This window comes from Pezoporus occidentalis, unplaced genomic scaffold, assembly GCF_034315485.1.
Source record: "Pezoporus occidentalis ecotype Australia unplaced genomic scaffold, CSIRO_AGI_Poc_V1 ctg11, whole genome shotgun sequence".
Lineage (NCBI taxonomy): Eukaryota > Metazoa > Chordata > Aves > Psittaciformes > Psittacidae > Pezoporus > Pezoporus occidentalis.
In genome coordinates, this window is record NW_026912886.1 from 9,523,305 (window position 1) to 9,542,435 (window position 19,131).

Sequence of the window (19,131 nt, forward strand, 5' to 3'; positions counted from 1 at the left end):
CTGTAAAGATGATACAGAACAAGGGATTATTATTGGTTTGGGCAAAACCCAAACTCAAACCATCCCTGGTTTCAATTTCAGTTTCACAGCTTCAAGAAGTAAATGAACGCCAAAGTTCCTGGCACTACAGGATATTCAACATAGCAAGTAAGGTATTGTGTGGGTCAACAGAGGACTCCTGCTTTACTGCAGGAACTCCTGGCTCACCCACAGGTTCAGTATGAGACTGGGAAAGCCCCTGGCTTGAACAAGGAACGGTTCAGCAAATCTGAAGGATTTGGTAGTTACTTCAAAGTTACTTAAGTAAATGTATTTGGAGGAAAAGGGAAGATTGGGTGAAAGCTCCTCTGACATTAGAAAGGATTTAAGCCAAATTACTCTTTCTCTCTATGAACACTGAAGTCACCTGTCCCTTTTCTAAGCATCAGAGTAACCAAAATAGGATTTGAACTTTAAAATTAACAGTCTCTGTGGTGAGAGAGAAACAATACTACTGTATCCCTACCAAGCTGTGTTTATGTAATGCAGGCACACGTGCTTCCTGCATCTGGTTTGGACAAAATGGGAGCAATACAAGTCTTGGGGCTGCAACTGTAAAATCCTCTTTCAGACCTTCTTTTAACCTCCAACTCCAATTCACCTGTATGAAAAGGTCTGTCCAACACCAGCCTTGAGGGATCAGATAGACCACAGATAGCATGGAGATCATGAGAAAGTAAGTCTTCAGCACCACTATCATAGACTGGAATTTTATCAGAATAGTTCATCTCTTTAGTACTTTGGCCCAGGAGAATGTGAAACAGAAAGCATCTCTCCCACAAGCAGGACTGATTCATTGGGCAGGCTGCCTCCCACAGTGACCTGTGCCAGTGCATTCTGAGAGAAGACTTGAGACTCAGGACAACTGCTGGATTCATAAATGCACAAATATAGGACTCGGGGCTTACAAAATGGAACATCAGAATCTCCATAAAGGTCAGAAAAATATCTTTCTCATATATATATATAATTATAAACATATTTATATACATAAAAAAGACTTTCATGTAGTCTTTATCTGTCACTATGACAGATTATTTTATTCAAACACTGCTCCATCTATCTGTATATTAAATAAACAATGATCACAATTATTCTTTCTTTTTGGAAATCAAAGAGTCCCAACTACACAGGAAGATGTGGTCAAACAGGGGACTCTTCTTTTCAGCCGAACACAGCACAAATGCTAAACGTTAAATGCTTCATTTCTCCAGGAAGTTTCTCTTGGATGACTACACCCAAGTGAAACTGAGAGAAGTTTTCTTTTCTTTTTTTTTTGCAAGGAACTAAGTGAACATTTGAACCTAATGTTTCGTTATCCTTCCACACCAAAAGCAAGTTTGGAAAGTTGACTGTTTGAAGCTCCAAAGGAGTATCTTTATAAAAAATAAAAGAGAAAAAAAGAAACAAAACAAACCACCACCACCAAAATATAATCAATCCCTCCATAACTGGAACCACCACTGCCCTCTACAGTCTTTTGGGAAAATTCTGTTTACTGAGCAACTCTGTTCCTTTAATAGACACACACAGGTGTACATATGTACTGTGACATTAAACCATCTTGAGTTAAAACCTGATTTAAACCTAGATATTTTAGCAACATTGTCTTTACAACGTCACACTGAATTTTGAACTGCCTCAAACATGTATGTTATGGAGCTGGCTATGTTAGCATGACAGACACATCAGCATGTGTCTTGGGCAGAACGGCGTACAGCTGCAGTGGAAGGCACCCCTGCTTGGTCTCCATGTGAAGCATGTTGCTGGACCCAGAGCATTTGATACTTTCCCCAATATGTGAAGACAGCCATGCACATTGGGGTCAGTGCTGAACAACCAGTCCCAGCAGGAGCTTCACAAGGAAGTGGAAATCAGCAGTTATCATGATGTATAATTCACGAGGCATCTAGGAAATCAGAAATCAAAACATGGCCTCAAACATGCAAAAAAAACCCCAACAAAATTAAAGATCCAGAAATGGGCAGAAACAGCAGTGCATTACAGTAAATCCTCTCTGGAAATCTGTCTTTGAAGTGGGAGAGAACAGGGGAAAACAGAAAACAGTTTGAATAATGCATTCTTTCTACTATTCAAAAGCAGATGCATATGGGTTGTATCTTGCCATCAGACTAGAACATTTTCGCCATGACAGGAAAGAGGGAACATCCTCTGTCAAAGAAGCAGCAGGCAACTTCCATATTAGGTCAGTATTTCTGGGTTGTTATTCAGAGCCAGAAGCTGCCATAGCCCTGTTCACCACAGTAAGGGCTGCGATGCCAAGCTGAACAGTATAGTGGAACCTCAGCAAAAAAAAACATTCCCAAGAGTCAACACGACGTAAGTCTACAGCCCTGCTTTTTGATCTGTGGACTCCTGGGAACAAAACACAATTAAACCAGCCTTGGGCAAATTTCAGAAGTTGCTTTTAATTTTGCAGGCCTGTTTTTGCATATACAAATTATTTGGAAAAGAAATATGGGACAGCAGAAATGTGGAAATATCTATTTTGATGCACAGTGCAAGACAGAGAGATATTTAGCTGTCTGATTTCAAGACACATTTGCTTGTCTTCAATGAGCTTAACTGTTCAGCTGTTTAAGCCTGACTTTTTTGAGTATGCAAAAGAAACTGAGCAAGCCAATTGCAATACTAGGTTGCAAGTGAGTGAATGTACAGCCCTTCTAGTTGTGTCCAAAGGAACAAGCCAAGGAACACCGTGAGACACTTATTAGCTTCCTAAGCTCAAATGCCAAAGCCCCAGGGGTTTGGTTTTGCAAGTGGAGCTCTCAGCATGCATCTCCACTAGCAGACTGCTCGTTCAGCATTTCCATTATGTAGTCAAACAGGTTGAGATCTGAAAACCAGTAATTTCTTCTGAAGTAAAACCTTGGCAAAACATCTTTGGTCAGACCAGAAGTAGATTTTGTTTTAGGAAGAGATTAAGTTTATATTAGAAAGAAGAAATATTTATAAAAACCCCCACATTATAAAGCAATAGTTTTATCAAGGCCAGATTAGCTTCTGCAGTAACTGGCTCAGAACTCAGGAGGCTCCAAAAGCTTCTCTGCTCAGTTACAGGGTGATGAACCTCCACTACAGTCCTGGAGTTACTTCCTCCTAAGAGGTCCAGTGACAGATTTCTGAAAACATTAATTCAAAGACAGGATGTTGTAATTTCCCTCTTAAGATAAGGGTTGGATTTGCCCCCATACTTGGGGATATTCCACTAGATCTTAACTGAGTATTGGGAACCCTTCCCAGTCAAGCCTACTAAGGAAATGATTGTGCCAGTTTTCTGGGCCATTAAGAGTAGATAACTCAAAAAGAAGATGTCCAGGACTAAGGAATGGTATGATCACAATGAGCATGGACACGCAACCCTCTCTTTGGCTTAGGGATCAGGCTAACCTTCCTCCAGTATCAGGACAGCTGGTCTGCTGCTGGAAACCCTGTGTTAGTTTCAGGCAGCCTGGACTGAGATCAATGGGCTTGTCTAATGACATAACAGATAAGTGACGTTTCTCCTCCAGTGCAGCCAGGCCCTGGAAGCACTGCAGGATCATGACACAGAGAAACAGCTATGCTGTGAGATCTTATGTTGCAGAAAAACCCTGTTATAGACTGCACTGTTACAGAAAAATAAAAGTAGTTAGAAACAGGCTATAAAAAAAAAAAAATCAGAATGCTGCTTTACAGCAATGCTTAAATTCTTTCAAAACCCCATACACGAGCATCTGGAAAGGCACATACTTTACATTAGTGTTGGTGCAGATGATGTATTCAATCTCATCAGAGTAAGGATTCTGAAATGTGAAGCTGCTGGTTCTGATAAGCATCCATTCCCGGTTTTTGGTGCGAAAACGATACATCACAGACAGGACTTGACCTTTCAGTTTCACAACCTGCAATACCATTCAGAAAGGTTAATATAAGGAGACTGCAACCTCCTGTGCAAATGAATAGAACCCAGCAATAACTAGTATGTTTTAAACTTGAATTACAGAAAGCTATGGACACATTCTGACTTTCAAAAGAGGAAAGAGTGAGCCACTATTTGAATGGAGAGAACACTGATAAGCCACTGTCCACAGACATCTGGCAACACTCAGTTCAAATTCTGGTTTTGATAGATGAGGTTTTGTTGAAGTCAATAGTTGGGCATCAAGTGAGAATTAAGAAGCAGCCAAGTAAAGTACACTCAATATTTGCACAGTGGCACTGTAGTTGCCTTTCATGTGGCATCTAAAAACCTTGGTTTAAGTCAGAAGAAAATTTATATTGTTCCAAGTCATTCAGCTGGCACTTACCTGGGCTATCTATTTTTTACTGCTTTTCCACCAAGCTATCTCAGGGGTGCCTCAGGGAAGAAAAGGGAAAGTCTGCTGCAAGGAAATGCCACATCTCATTGTGGATTGTTAATCCTTATCCACTGGAATTTATTTTCTATTAGCTATCTGCAGCCTGTATCCTCTAAAAGGAGAAAACCCTCTGCTTTTATCGACAAGTAACTGGATTAATAAGAAATGCTTCAATCCTGTTTTTTCCTGCATTTCAATCTGATCAACTGGGTATGGAATTAAATTGAAAGAATGCAAATAGAAGATAAAAAGCCCTTTAGTGATGCCCAAGAAAGCTCAAAGTAATACTGAGGCAAATGCCTATTTTTTTACTACTTTTGTAGTTCAGTTCAGTGAGCGACATTCTTTTATCAGCAATTTTCTACTACCACACCCAGGGTAGAAACCACAGAGCTTGTGTAAAAGCGTTCAATCTGAACAGCATCCTACTGGACATCCAATGGCTGTATTCTGGATTCTTTGATACCAAGCTCTATTTGTTGATTTTGGCCTTGAGACTATCTTATTCCAGCCTGATTTTCCCACCCTGATGAATGAATTTATCTTCCCAAGGAAGTAAAAGCTTTGAGATGGATTCTGGCAATTGACCAAGACCTGTAAAACCCTCCTCCCTCCTCTGTTATGCCCCAACCTGGTTCTGATACTGTCAGCAAATTAGAAATGTCAGGTTTTGAGAGGGTTTTTAAAAAATAAGTGTTATTGGAATTCACAGTTGTGTTTTAACAAAGAGACTTCCATGGCCAAACTAACAATAATAAAACAAACTGCAGTGATCTATTGTCTTGAAGTCTGAATTAAGCAAACATTAACTCTGTAATAATATATAAAGAATAGAGATCACTAGTGGGAAAATCCTGAACTGTCTTAAACCAGTGCACACAAACAAAATAGCACAAAAAAAATATCAAAGCTAATATTTAATCTTTGCTTTCTTACATTCTTTGGAAATAAAAACCACCTGGTGCATAGCTTAACTGTTTACTTCAGTCTTTTATTGCATGACTGAAGGAACAGGCCAAATCATACTGCTGCTCTAGTGAACAAAAATATACTTAAAAAGGAATTGCCTACCAAAGAAACAGCACAGTATTTTCATAGATTGGACACAGGTTGAATGAACAGAAACTTTCACTTAATCTGCATTTTTTTCTGCTCTCTTTTGTATGACCTTAAGCAAATCATGTAGGTCTGATCTAGCAAATCATTTGTGCCCATGCCTAATAGCGAGTAGTGACAGTGAAGTCCCCAGCAACCCAGTTCTGAGATACTCTGGCAGCTTCCCACTGCCTGATCTCACTCTCGGTGAACACTGTGTGGAACAGGTCACTAACTTGAATGTTAGTTAGTCAGCCCTTCTGAGCCCCAGGCAATCACTTCAGAGATGGATGTTTGACATGTTATTATCCAGCAGCTCTCTGTCATTGTCTCTTGGATAAATTAATGGAATCAATCATTTGGGCACTAGTGAAAAACAGCATATGTGTTCTTGCTGTTCTTGCGCCACCGGTGCGATCAGGCACAAATTCAGGGAGCTGAAGCAGCTGAAAGCCAGTCTCATGCAAAAGCAATTAGTACCCTAACTAGCCCACCCAGCAAGTCCATCTGTGCTAGCATCACCACAGTAGAAAGGGTGGGAAGGTCAGGGAGGAGAGAAGTTGGGGAGTAGTACCTGACTCCTGGTGACAGCTACCCATCAGGTAGGTTCAGCCGCAACATCACACCCCCACCCAAGGTGAGGCAGAGAAGATAACTGGGTGTGGTGAACCTATGTAAAGCATCTAATTTTCACAGGCTCCTCCCGGTGAACCAGCATCCTGAAAAGTCTTTGGTTGCTCTTTGAACTCGGCCTGCTCAAGGGACACCGAAGTGGATGCAGAGCGCTCACAGCCTTTTCTGCTAGCTCAGCAGTGGGGCTGGTAGCCTATGCCTAAAGGAGGGGATGGTGAGAAATAGCTCAGGAGTACCAGTATCCTACACTATCTCCAATGCTTCTGTAGAGACCATAACCTCAGTTTCACAATCTATTCTATCAACACAGAACAGCATCTAGTTGTCTTCCCCAGAGAGGCTTTCCAGGCTCACTTTTTGCATACCATGCCTGAATAAATACAAATTGTTTTAGAAGTCACTTCATATCCACACTTCACAGCTAAAAATACATCTCAGTATCCAACGCAAGATGGATCATCAAATCTTGCTTGAGCTATAGGCTGTTGTCAAGAAAATCTGGAACCACTTATATCAAGTGAACCTCAGTAATCAGTCAAACATAATATGCCACGCTCTCTAGTGCAGCAGGGAAGGTGTTGAAAAGATCAGCAACAGGCAGAGGGCTTGGGGAAAGCACTCCTACTGTATGTCCCAGACCAATTTGTAACACTAAGCTCTACAACGGAATAAATGGCTTTGATATAGCTGATGTAAAAACATGGCCCACTGTAAAAATGAATCCAAATCAGTAACTCTTTCCATATGTTGTATATCTTTTGTTACTTCTCTCTGCATTCCAATTTCCTAGTAGGAAAAAGGGTCAAATTCTCTGTTGATGTGAAGTGGTGTAACTTCCATTAACTCATATGAAGTATATCATCTATGCTAGCAGAGAATTTAGGTCACAAACAATCCAGCATTAGAGGGGTAGAACTACTTTCAAATCAACAGCCCATCTTGGGAGCTAAATACTTTCAGTTGCCACTTAACAAAGTGGGATCTGTGCAGGCATCTCCAGAACAGCTCTAACTGTGAACAACCATCTAAATTTTTGTAAAAAGAAAGCAAAATGTTTAACTATGTTGACTTATTTCTGAAAATACAGCCAACACACACAGCATTTAAACTCCCATTTATGCAGCTTAACTGATTACTAACTGATCAACAAATTGTTTCCTATCTTGCCCCTCCTTCTCCTGCATAACAGAAGAAATACCTTGAAATGTAAAATAAAACCTACTTCTCTGAACAAAATAATAACAACAATAATAAATAAATCATGGAAGAAAAGGAGCAGGACATGGCACCTGTTGGAAACTCTCTCTCAAATGGCTTTGATCTTCAGGATGGCAGAATTCTAAAATATCTTTCCCCAGAAGATCCTAGAATAAAACATAAAGATGTGTAAAAACCCCAAACCACAGCACAAATCCACTGGCAGATCTGCAAGTAATCCTTGCAGACACTACATCTACCTGCCTTAGCGGGACTACTCGGTTAATCAGGGATGAATCATACAAACAGGTTTGTAGGCATCATATCCCACACTGTATTTCTGCTGTTGCACAGATATATGTATTTACAAACAAATTTTAAGTGTTTTCTTTTAATAACTGTGAAATGGTGTCTTGAAGAGACTGACATCCTCTACTACAGCTCATTTTATTGCACTAGTTTTTGTGAAAACAATAAAGCTACCTAATGTCAAAGTAAATGGGAAAAATAAATGAGCAAGAAATTTTTTCTTCCAAACTGCAACTATTGAGAGTTATCCAAGGGAGAGTTGTGGTAGTCAGGATTTCATTTACTATTCTACTCAGTTCTGTGACTAGCCTCCTATTCAGAGGAGCAGATGTAAGCCTAAAGGATAACAGATGCCATAAATGATGTTTGCTTACTGCTCAATAGATTGGCAGAAGAAAAGATCTACAGGACTAAAACTCTCTCCAAGCATTGTTAACTTTTTATCACAGAACTGTCTTCAATGGAAAGCTGTGAAGGGTTAAAGCATCTGCATATTTGCAGTGCCTCACTGACCTGGGGCTGGTAGCCAATGACGCTGATGCACCTTGGGTCGACGAAGGTAATGACTCCATCAGAATTGTGCCTGGACAAGAACTCAGTGGGGACCGACATGCCATTCATGTCCATGCACACTGGAGAGCTGGTCACCTAGGACCAAATTAGTCCACAGAACAGTCACCTTAAGTCAAATTTGATTACCTAGCTAAAGAACAAAATCTGTTGGCAGACTGCTAACTACTAAAGGAGGTCAGAAATAAAACAACAGCACAAATAAATGACACACAACAGCCTTTAGTCTAGTTTGCAAATATCTCACCCCAAGACACCTATCTAGACTTAACAGCATGGCAGGAAAACAAACACACAAGAAGTTCTTAAGAAGGATGGATTTAGTAAGGATATAAGTACAGCTGGATTCACATCCATGGATTCCTACTGAGGACACAAACTGGACTACTGTTTTCTTACAGCCTTCGGAAATATCTCTGTTAACAAGGTCCCAGTGCAAAAAGAACAAAATATCATTATTTTGCTGTCTTGAAACAGATTAGCCTGTTCACTGTATGCAAGACTTCAATCTGCTGTTATAGAACAGACTTTTCATTAGTGCACCTTGACTCCTCTATGACTAAGCCCATCCACAGAGCCTCCCCTTGCTCTTCCTCAGATAGCCTGCTGGATCTTCTAAAGTAACAGATGTTTTGACACTCCACATGTTACTCGTGTAATTTTCTTGGAAATCATTTTTTCTTTGGCAGTTGTAACATATGAATCCCCACAACTTCCTTTTCTCCAACAGCGTAATATATTACCCATGATTATAAAAGCATGATTAACCTAAAAAGCATCATGCAACACTTTTGCTGCTCTGCCATCACGATGGAGACATGCTCTGCAGAAGTGCTAACACTTGCAGTAATGTGCAGGCTGTTCTCTGATAAAATGAGCTTAGCACCTGTGCTCTAATGAAAGGGTCATTCTACCTTTTCAGAAGGAGTGATGCCATCCTAGCAGATGGCAATGAGTGCACGCCAATAGGAGATCATGCAAGAGGCTCAAACACATTCACCCATGGCAGAATTCCCAGACAGGGAAGATAAAAATTAGCCTTCCTGCTTCGGTGAAGGAGATTCACTGTGACTGCTCTAGCTCCTGCTCAGAGCTCTCGTCAGCAATGGATAAAGGAAGAAAATGTAACACATCGACTGCAACCATCTGGACAAAAAGGAAGTAAAATTTTATCCTGACAGTTCCCTTGGCTGACATCACATCTGAATGCACAATATGATACACACTGAGAATAAAGCTACTCTTTGTGAAGTGCCTCTTGACTACCTTATCTTTACCATTTTCAGAATAACTCCTGCAATCAAAGTTTTTCAAGTAGTTGATTTGCCAGAGAGAGAGAATGAATGGAAGAATAGCAAGGCGCGTATCACTGGCTTTGGGAGCCACTTTAACCTATCACCTGCCGTGCCTGTACTCCCATGTTTTTCACTATCTACTACATCCCATCCTTACACACCCCAGAGAATATGAGGTTTGTACACGCTCATCTTCCAGGAGCATCTTTGCTGCTGTTTTTGGATTCAGTTCACATATTCACCAAAACCACATTTCCATTTTCCTCTGTTGACATTTTCTAAACAAGTGACTGGCTGCACACAGACATCAAGGTGCTTTATATTTTGGAGGCATGTTAAAAGTTAGAATCTAGTACTAGAACTTTGTGCAAATCTTTTACAACTAAACCACAACACTGACTATGCTTTTGGAAGTAGTTTGTACACGGAAAGACTGCATTACCTGAAGCCTTCCTATTGCCACGAGGCAGTATTTACTACCTTGTCCCACATCAGCATCTTCTTCTGGTATAGTCATTCCTAGAGTAAATAACAAACACTGTTATAATTGGGAAATTGAGATGAGCAGAGATGCTGCTAGACTGGTTCTATACTATTCTAAATGCTTAAAATCATTCAAAATAGCATTATTGTCTTCTCTAGGATTCAGGCATCATCTCTGGGCTCAGATTAGATGATCTTCCTCAGTCATGCTCAATCCTACATACCTCATATGCATATACAGTACCCATGGCACCACTTTTGGCTGCTGGACAAAGCAGAACCAAAAATTCCATTATAAACCAAGATGGACAGTAACATTTCTGTGAGTACTACTCTGCAGCATGTTACTGGAACCATGTAGTCACTTCATCTGGTCAGTGAATGCACATCATGTTCAGTTTCCTTTGTGAACAATGTATTACAACGAGCCTTGAAAACAAGGCAGAGACTAGATTATTCATGAACTTCATGCTTATACTTAACAGCTGGTTTTACTTTTTTCTATAATGGACTAAGTCTGGGTTCTTAAGTTGAAACACTGAAAAAATGCGGATGCTTTGTGAATAGTGCTTGTTTCTGTTGTGTAACAGGAGTAACTATTATAAACACAGGAATCATTTCAAAACATACACGTGTACTGTTTTCCATCTCAGTATTTCACAAATAGGAACGTTCACATTAGCACTGTTTACTTGCTAGTTGGCTAAGTCTTTAGTTAAGGCTATTTCCCAACTCCAGGTTTGAGATAGCAATTTCCTATGAAGCACTTTAAAAAAACATCTTCCAAAAGTGACACTGCTGACTTATTTTAAGCGATGTGTAAACTCTTTCACAAGGCTTTTCAAGGAACTCAGTCACAACAGGCAGTGAATCATTTAAGAGGCACTTTAAAGCACTAATGAAATTAATTGCAAAGCAGCTACCAATTATGAAACAGCCACTTGATCCTCAAAGTTTATAATTCCCAATGTAAGTTAATCTTTGGACTGTGCAGAAGATGACAGCATACAACTTCCTTAAATGACAACTACGTAAAAAGACTACAAATGCTGCTGATGAAATTGAAGTAGTCTCTGAAGGAAGTTATTTTCCATCAAAATAGTTGAATCCTATCTGACAATCAGTTTCTATATAGCACTCTACAGGTAGTTTTTAGTTCTCTTTGAGTTATATAATAAAATAAAATACACAAAATATGAAAGAAAAAAAAACTGTATTTTTTGATTGTATATTCAAACTTTTTTTGCAATGGAATTTGCAATTTCGGGGTTATATCTTCATTTGCAGCTCCCAACAGATAAATGTGATTTTAACAGGTAACTGGGATCTCAGGAGCTTTACAAAGAAAAAGCATTATTGTCCCTTCTGACAAGTGGGAAATTGAGGTGCAGCAGGAATTTCAGTGTCACACTACAAGAGCTGGGCAAAACCCCCTTGTCTTCTACACAGTAATCTTGCTACCCAGACATAAAAAATTTTGCTCTAAATAACTCCTTAACTTCTAAACCCACTTGCAATCCTTCAAACAACAGGATACCCCTCTGAAATGTGTTCTTAGAAACTGTACAAGAAGATCAAGGTGGCAGTATGTCACCTTAGGAATACATTATCACTAAACACTTTAAGTGAAAAATATCACTGGGTGGAATCAACACGTTATTTTACAATAAAACATTATTTTGTGTTTCCAATGAAGGTCCCTCTGTGGGGCACTACAGATCCAAACTTTCACTGAAGATTCTTCACCTCATTCAGAAAATCCTTAAAATGAAGACAACCCGCATATATCCCCCCTGCACAACTATTCTGCGCTGCATGCAGTTTATCAGGTTCTTCAGGCAGCTAAATTACAAAGTCTTGATTCAGTATTTCACACACTACTATTCCAGCCTCTTTTCCTCTACACACTAAGGAAACCACAAACAAGATCCTAAACACCAATAAGTTCCATGCTCTGAGACACCAGCATACTGTGGAGAGCATAAACCACTGACATGAAACTACAGCTGAGAGAAGTACTACAGAAGTACTTTGAGAAGCATTAGAAGTACTTTGTTTTCCTTCCTTGTTTTGTTTACACACCGTTATTTCTTCAATGCAAGATGCAGTAATAAGCTAACGACAGCTCCAGTAGGCAAAGGACCTGAATTTGGCTGTCTCTTGAGAGACAATATTACCCTGAAAAAGCAGAAGCAAATGTATCTGTGTTGGACACAAACAGACCCAAATCTGTGTCCATTTAAGGCAAAATTTTGGCAGACACATGGCTGCTATCTGCTCATATACATGTGGAGCACAGGGACGGCTGAGCTTCCAAAACTAAACCTACACTCCTCCACATGAGCAAGTTTAATTTTAAATAGGTAGAAAATGCTTAACTGACAGTTGTGTGCAGTTGCAGGGGATAAGAAGATGCCAAAGTTTCACCTGACAAAGTTGTCACTGGAGGTGTGAACTGAGAGCAGGACAAATGAAATGGTGTTTAGGAAGGAGCATGAGGACATTGACTCTGCTATGACAGAAATGCAGCACTGTACAAAAGCAACCATAGGAGGAAAGAAAGCACTGGAGCTATCGAAGAGTTGACCCAACACTTCGGCTGGAAGATGGCAGCTAGGATTGCATCCCTTCAGGAAATGGATGAGGAATCTCTTATTCCTCGGCCCTGAACTCAGCAGTGAGACAAGTTCAACCATCAGCCAAAAGAACAAATATTCTAAAAGCTGGTGCCTGAAGCATACACCATAAACATACATACATAACATGAACATACAGTTACATTCAGACACCTCAGTATAGGGGGTCTGACCTCAAAGATGGTGACTGATTCTAGGTCCTACAATACCACCTTCAGAGGATTTTCTTGGTGTCTGCCTGGCACTTCTGAGAATCAGGCCACTTAAACATGGTCTAAGTGCTGCTTTAAGGAAATAACTGTAGGCATTCTAGTTAGATAACCTTAACCAAAAGATCCCTCTTAAATAGAGTTTTCCATTTGAGAAGGACAAATTTAAAGTATTTTCCCTTGACTTCAAAAGCTTTTTCAATCATTTCCTTAGTGGCACAGTGTACTGAGAACGACAGCAAAGACACTCAGCTGGACGGCTTTTACTTTGCATAATCTTTTTTTCCTGCAGCTTTCAAACACGCTTTCCTTTTTAGGAACTTGGTCCATGCTTGCTACTGCCCAAACAAATTCAAAGCAATAAGCAAGCTATAAAATTAAACCTAGCTAAGAAGCACCATTTCTGATGTCACTCTTTTGGCAAGGGATGCTCTTCTAGTTTTCACCTTTTTGGTTTATTCCCCACCCCCCAGTGGATTATATTTGGTCTGTGCAACAGAGTGGAAAATGTATTAGTTGGGTTGTCTCACAAGACACCCTATGAATAAAAAACAATCTGCCTCGAATTAATCTATACCTGACCCAGTGAATTTGAATTGCTAACCCTTCTCTAAAAGGGCCTAGAGTAAAAACATGCCAAAATGACTGCCTGCTCATCTGCAATGTAGGTGCTGTTACTGACAGCATTCCATAGAGGGAAATTATTTTCTTTATTGTTTGCTGATAGTTACAAAGATTCAGCTGTAGGTGTGCTTTTTTGGGAGGATGCATTTGTATAAGGGATTTACTTTTGTTTTAGCGGACTTCCTATTGAATGTACTTCAGTATAGACAGGTAAGTAAAGATACATGCACTGCACTTACTACCAGTTTGTCCAGCTTTTAACAAAATGTAATATTTCTCCTTAACATCACCAAGTACCATCATTATCTCCAAGAAAAAGTTGCAAAAGCCTGGAAGAAAGCAGCCATGCTTCAGGCAGTATTAACAAAACAAACATACATTAGTTATTCACATTCTTTATATGTAACCCTGAGACAGGACTCCTCAATACCAAATATATGTTCCTCTTGAATAATAAATATAGTGCTATGTTTGTTCAATGATTCAAGTTGAAGTCAACAATTCACAAAGCTCAGCCTTCAGCTGAGCCTCACAGAAGGCAGTGTCATGAGAGGTTATATTTAATTTCCAAGTATCCTTTATGCCAGCAAACAGTTTCCCACAGGGCAATGGCATGTGTTTGTGCCGACATAAGAAACTTAAGAGTTTTCCCAATGAGCTACCAGTTGGCTCTAACAACACAACAGAACCACTTTCTGCCTTTTTTCTCTGTCTTTCTGTGAAACACAAAATAGTGTTAGCGCATTTGTGGGTTTAGAATCGTAGAATCATAGGGTTTATTTCACTACACTCAAAATTAAATGATTTATAAGTCTTCAGAAGGATGCTATTTAAGTGCCCAGTGGTCAGCAGCAATCCTCTGCTAATGGCTACCTTCATCAGAACCATTTCTGAGAGTTACACGCAGGTGCATGAAACTGCACTGCGTGACTTTATCTCCCATACATAATGGAAAAAGGTTGTGGATGTTTACAGCATAGGTAGGAAAAATCTCGTGAAAGAAACCCAACAAAACTGAAATTCTTCTCTCTTTAGAAAGAGAAAGAGAAAAAAAAAAAGCCTTGAAAATGACAGCACTGCAAAGAATATTCAAGCAACTATTTTGTTTTGTATTGGAGGAGGGAGTACTTTGCACAAACGTCCAGATTCTGGCCAAAACGTTAAAATAATCTAACAGCTTTGGCATGCTGTGGTTAAGACGTTACGGTAAGTCTGACTTGGAAGACTAAAATGTTTCTTCTTTAACTAAGGAGAAAAAAAGATTTCAACATTATTTGAATTTAACCTTATTCTGGGACTTTCTATTTGAAGTTTTTGAAATAAGTATCTATCTAAGCTTTTTCTTCACTGTATGTTTTTCTGCAGGTCCTTGGTTTTCATTTACAGGAAACTACCAACATCCTGACAGACTGTATCTTCTCTCTCCACCAAATATTTTCCATCAATTGTTATGGCATGAAAAAAAAACAAACCTATTAGGAAAATATCATATAGACCACGTAAGATAAATTTCCTTCCAGGAATGAGACACTCAGAGGGAAAAAAAACAAACCAAAACCCAGAAGAAAAGCAAACGGTTCCATAAGTTGAAAATTGAATGATCACAGCATTTCTCAGTTTTGTGACTGTTCATGAACTCGAAGCACTCTCTAGGTTAATGATCCCAAGTTGTTCTAGCTGTGCTGCTTTGCCAGGAACAGAAGGACAAAGGCTGGAATTTGTGCTCAGCCAGTTTCAAACAAGGGGTCTTTCTACCTTATTCAAAATAATCCAGCACTACATGGTCATTCTTTAATACAACATACAATAACTGGTTGGAATATCATTCCGGAATTTCTGACTCCTTTTTTCCTTTGACTTCTATGCAAAATTTACCCCTATTACTTGAGGCCAACCTGTAATTTATGGGGCTATGAGCGTGTAGGTATCATATGCCAGGTTTTTCACCTGAGCTTAGCTTTACCCTTCTCTTGCAGAGAAATGGAGAAAAATGAACTGAACATTAACTAACAGAACCTAAATGGAAGACAAGGCATGATGTTTCCTGTTTTCTCTCCTGTTTCTCAGTGGAAAAGGGGCTAAAGGCAGTCTGCCAGTAAGTGAGCCTTGCTTCTTCACTAAAGCAATAAAAAAGGAAAAAAAAGGTAGGCTAGATGTGCAAAAAGTATTTTCATGCTGACCACAAACCTGAGCCATAACAGAATCTGCTTTCTACCTTAGATCTTTGGAAAAACAGCAACAACAAAACCACAAAACCCCAGTCCTTAAAATATGCCACCATGCTGATGGCCAGCTGTCTGTAGTTTATTTGTTTTCACCTTTTTAAAGTACCCAAATTACTTAAGAGACTTAGCAGACTGCTCACAGCATCAGCGTTTTCAAACCTGATACTCTATTGCCCGAATAATGATCAAAGAGAAGTTCTTGCCTTGGTATTTCTATATCAGTACTGATGGTGTTATACACAGTGTGGGACTAAATAAAAATTAACACATTGGCCACACACAATGCCACACAATCCAGAAACAGAAAATAACAGGTGCTAAACAAATCACATTGAGAGCATTTGCTAAATAGTTGTTATTTCATTTATGAAAGTACATTTTATGTGCTGTGTAGTGGTTGTGTAAGGCACATGCCACATTGCATCTCTGAAAGAAAAGGATGAGTTTATATTACAGTGTCCACTTGGCAACTAAAAAATAAATTAAAACCATCCTTTCCATAGCTGAACTTTTAACAGCTGTGATTTAGCATAAACCCATTTATTCCCAAGAAGCCACAGATGAAGCAAAGGCCAGAACCTTGCCTCTGACTGATTAGAACAGAAGTAATTCTATTACAGGGTAGAAAAGCCCTAGCAAATTCAATTACTGCTGCAGCTATTTCATTTGCTTTACAGATTATGGTTGAATTACCCCTGGAAATGAGAATAAATGCAGTGGTGTTGCCACTTATTTACCCAAACATATATTGGGGACCAATTCAGACCATGGATATTCCCATTCAACTTCAGAAGTCAACGGATACATGACAATCACCAATACAAAGTGGGGAAGACTAGGAGGGCAAATAAACATGCGTGAAAGACTCTCTGATTCAGTATAATATGCCCTGAGAAAAGCACTCCAGCATGACTATTATGAGTAACAATTTGGATGGCAACATAAAAGAACACTGAAATTCCACATAAGGATGTCAAAATAGAAAACATCCCTTAGGACTGTGCTATAGTTTGGAGGCATTAAAATTGTAGAGGAGCACTGGGATATTATAAGGGAGCACCATGTGATCTTGAGGAGTGGAGTAATAGAAATGGGATGAAATTCAACATTACTAAATGCATAAGCATGCACTTGGGGACTAATAACAGCCATAAAGTACAGCAACAGAAATGGGATGAAACTTCATATTATTAATTTAAAGATCACACAATTCAAAGCTATTTTTGCTATGAACTGGAAGATTTGGACTTGACAACTGAGAAAAAGGCAGCCTGGTGTGTGTGTATACACATATATATAGGGATTTAAGATGCCAGCAGAATACAGTATACAAAAGGGAAGCATGCTGTGTCGTATACTGCAAGTCAAGATAGGAAATACCACTTTCATTATACATTACTATAATCTGACCTGGATGAAGAGTGTATAGTGCCAATGACCCACATTTTGAAAAGTTAAGTGGAAACACAAGTGCGAAGAAAAGACACACGGATAAAGAGGGGATGCCTTGTGAGAATGGACATTAGAAGAAGCAAGCTGGTTTAACTGTGCAAAGGCAAGGCTGACAGGATATGACCTCCTTTTGGAAATGCACCAGAACACTGGAGAGAGACAGACACAAGGCAGGAAAACTCCCACTTGATTTTCAGTGAAATACAAGAATACACTGGCATAGACTTCCCATAAACTAATGAAGCCTGGAAATTAAAGAGCTTGTTAAGCATGGGAGAACAGCGAGGTTTTGGAAGAGCTCAAGATGGGGACAACACCTCACTAAAGTGCACTAGAACTTACAATGCGATAACTGGCAACCAGGCAGTCAAAGATCCCAAAGTTCCTTTACATGTCATGCTCCTGCTCAGCAGTGCCTGCTCCCCTGCAGAAATGGCTGCTGAATTCATACACTGCTGATGTTGTAACCCAGCAGTGACATGAATTCATGAGTTTGCAGCTCTGCACTAGCAATATCCACCCTGACGTGTTAGATCCCTTCAAACATCCCATACCATGCAGCAGGCTTTTCATTCAAGATAAGCAAGAAGCTGCAAGAAATCTCATTTGACCTGCACCTTCCTGAAGAGACATCCTGCATATAAAGGCTGAATTCAATTATGTTTGGAATTACTGATACAAAAGTTAATCTCTTTGTGGAAGAAAAACACCCACAAATTCCCAGGCTTTCATTTTTATTAAGCAATTTACACACACTGTGCTCTTGCTCTTTTGAGACAAAAATTAAACTGAAACATTTTGACTCCTACAACACACTGAAGAATATTAACCCCATTAGCAAGAAAAGGGAAAGTTTTCCTCTTCTTCCAAAACTGCAATTCAGCAGGAAATCAACAAGAAGTTCACATCTGTATGCTGGTGTCTGCACATCACTGCACAGACTTGGTGGAAACCACCTCTTAGCATCCATCCATAATCCTTGCACAAATGTGATTTATGCCTGTGGTACACGACCGCAAAAGGGCAGGACAACTCATGGTTTGCTTCATGCCAGCAGGCACTGTCATACTGCAAACAGCCTCTCCAACTACTGCAAACGCCAAGGTCAGCTCACCCAGTTCATAATGGTGCTTGGATGAGCTCTGCTGTCTCCTCCTTGCATTTTTCAAAGGTAAATATTCCCATATGTAATACTGAGTTGCAGTAGGCAAATGTTTTTCTCTGTAGTTCAAAGCAATATGCCAAGACTGGTTTCCGAGAAAAACAGCCTCAAAACAGAATTTAATGCAATCTTTGAACATTCTCTACTAACCCCAACACTGGGAAGGCCTATGCACCTAAATTACACATTTCCATACATGGGTGCTTGCAATTCGGTACTAGTTGGTATTTTCTAGTAGTACAAATGTTTTGTGTCTACCTTATTAAAATCAGGCCATTTTTATGTTTGTTTATCAGAGTGAAAACTTCTGATCCCAGTTGCTGGAATTCTGCATTACCGACAATTCCTTCAGTTCCTTTGTGCCAATGAAACCAGGAAGGGCTTCACATGGAAAAATAGGGAGGCCCTGAGTAACAGCTATTTCTTGCTATCAAAAGCTTCTCAAAATGAGCCGGAATTGGTTACCCCACTAAAATTCAGCCTGGTTTTGTACCAGCAAAGGACTCTGAGCCAGGTTTTCAACTGCCTTGAAGACAGTGTGGTGCACAGCACCTTCAGTGAGATAGATACATACCTGCTGGTGGCCAAGCCTTGATATAGCCAGTGCAATGGACAACAGCATATTGTGCTTCACCTTCTTTTACTGGGCCAAGGCCATTCCTAAATGAAAAAGAAACACAAAAATACTGTGTTGATCAACATGCAGAATAGCTTTATGCTTTTAAACTACAATTACTAATGATTTACTGGTATTTGTCAGTTATGTTAGAAACAACAAACCCGGAGCTCTGTACTACATCAGCTCCATTAAATGCTATTCAAGCCATACCTGCTTTCCATA

General features: G+C 39.6%; 1 protein-coding gene across 4 annotated transcripts in view; it reads right to left on the reverse strand.

The window, feature by feature from the left end:
- ARNT2 (aryl hydrocarbon receptor nuclear translocator 2) overlaps positions 1-19,131 on the reverse strand; it is a 104,498-nt gene that overhangs the window by 21,770 nt on the left and 63,597 nt on the right. For all 4 annotated transcript variants that reach the window (XM_062630132.1, XM_062630160.1, XM_062630150.1 and 1 more), the window contains 5 exons: positions 18,865-18,950; positions 9,942-10,018; positions 8,148-8,282; positions 7,418-7,492; positions 3,793-3,944 (listed from right to left, as the gene is read on the reverse strand). In XM_062630132.1, the coding sequence (XP_062486116.1) occupies positions 3,793-3,944; positions 7,418-7,492; positions 8,148-8,282; positions 9,942-10,018; positions 18,865-18,950 (525 nt within the window). The remainder of the gene's footprint in view (positions 1-3,792; positions 3,945-7,417; positions 7,493-8,147; positions 8,283-9,941; positions 10,019-18,864; positions 18,951-19,131) is intronic.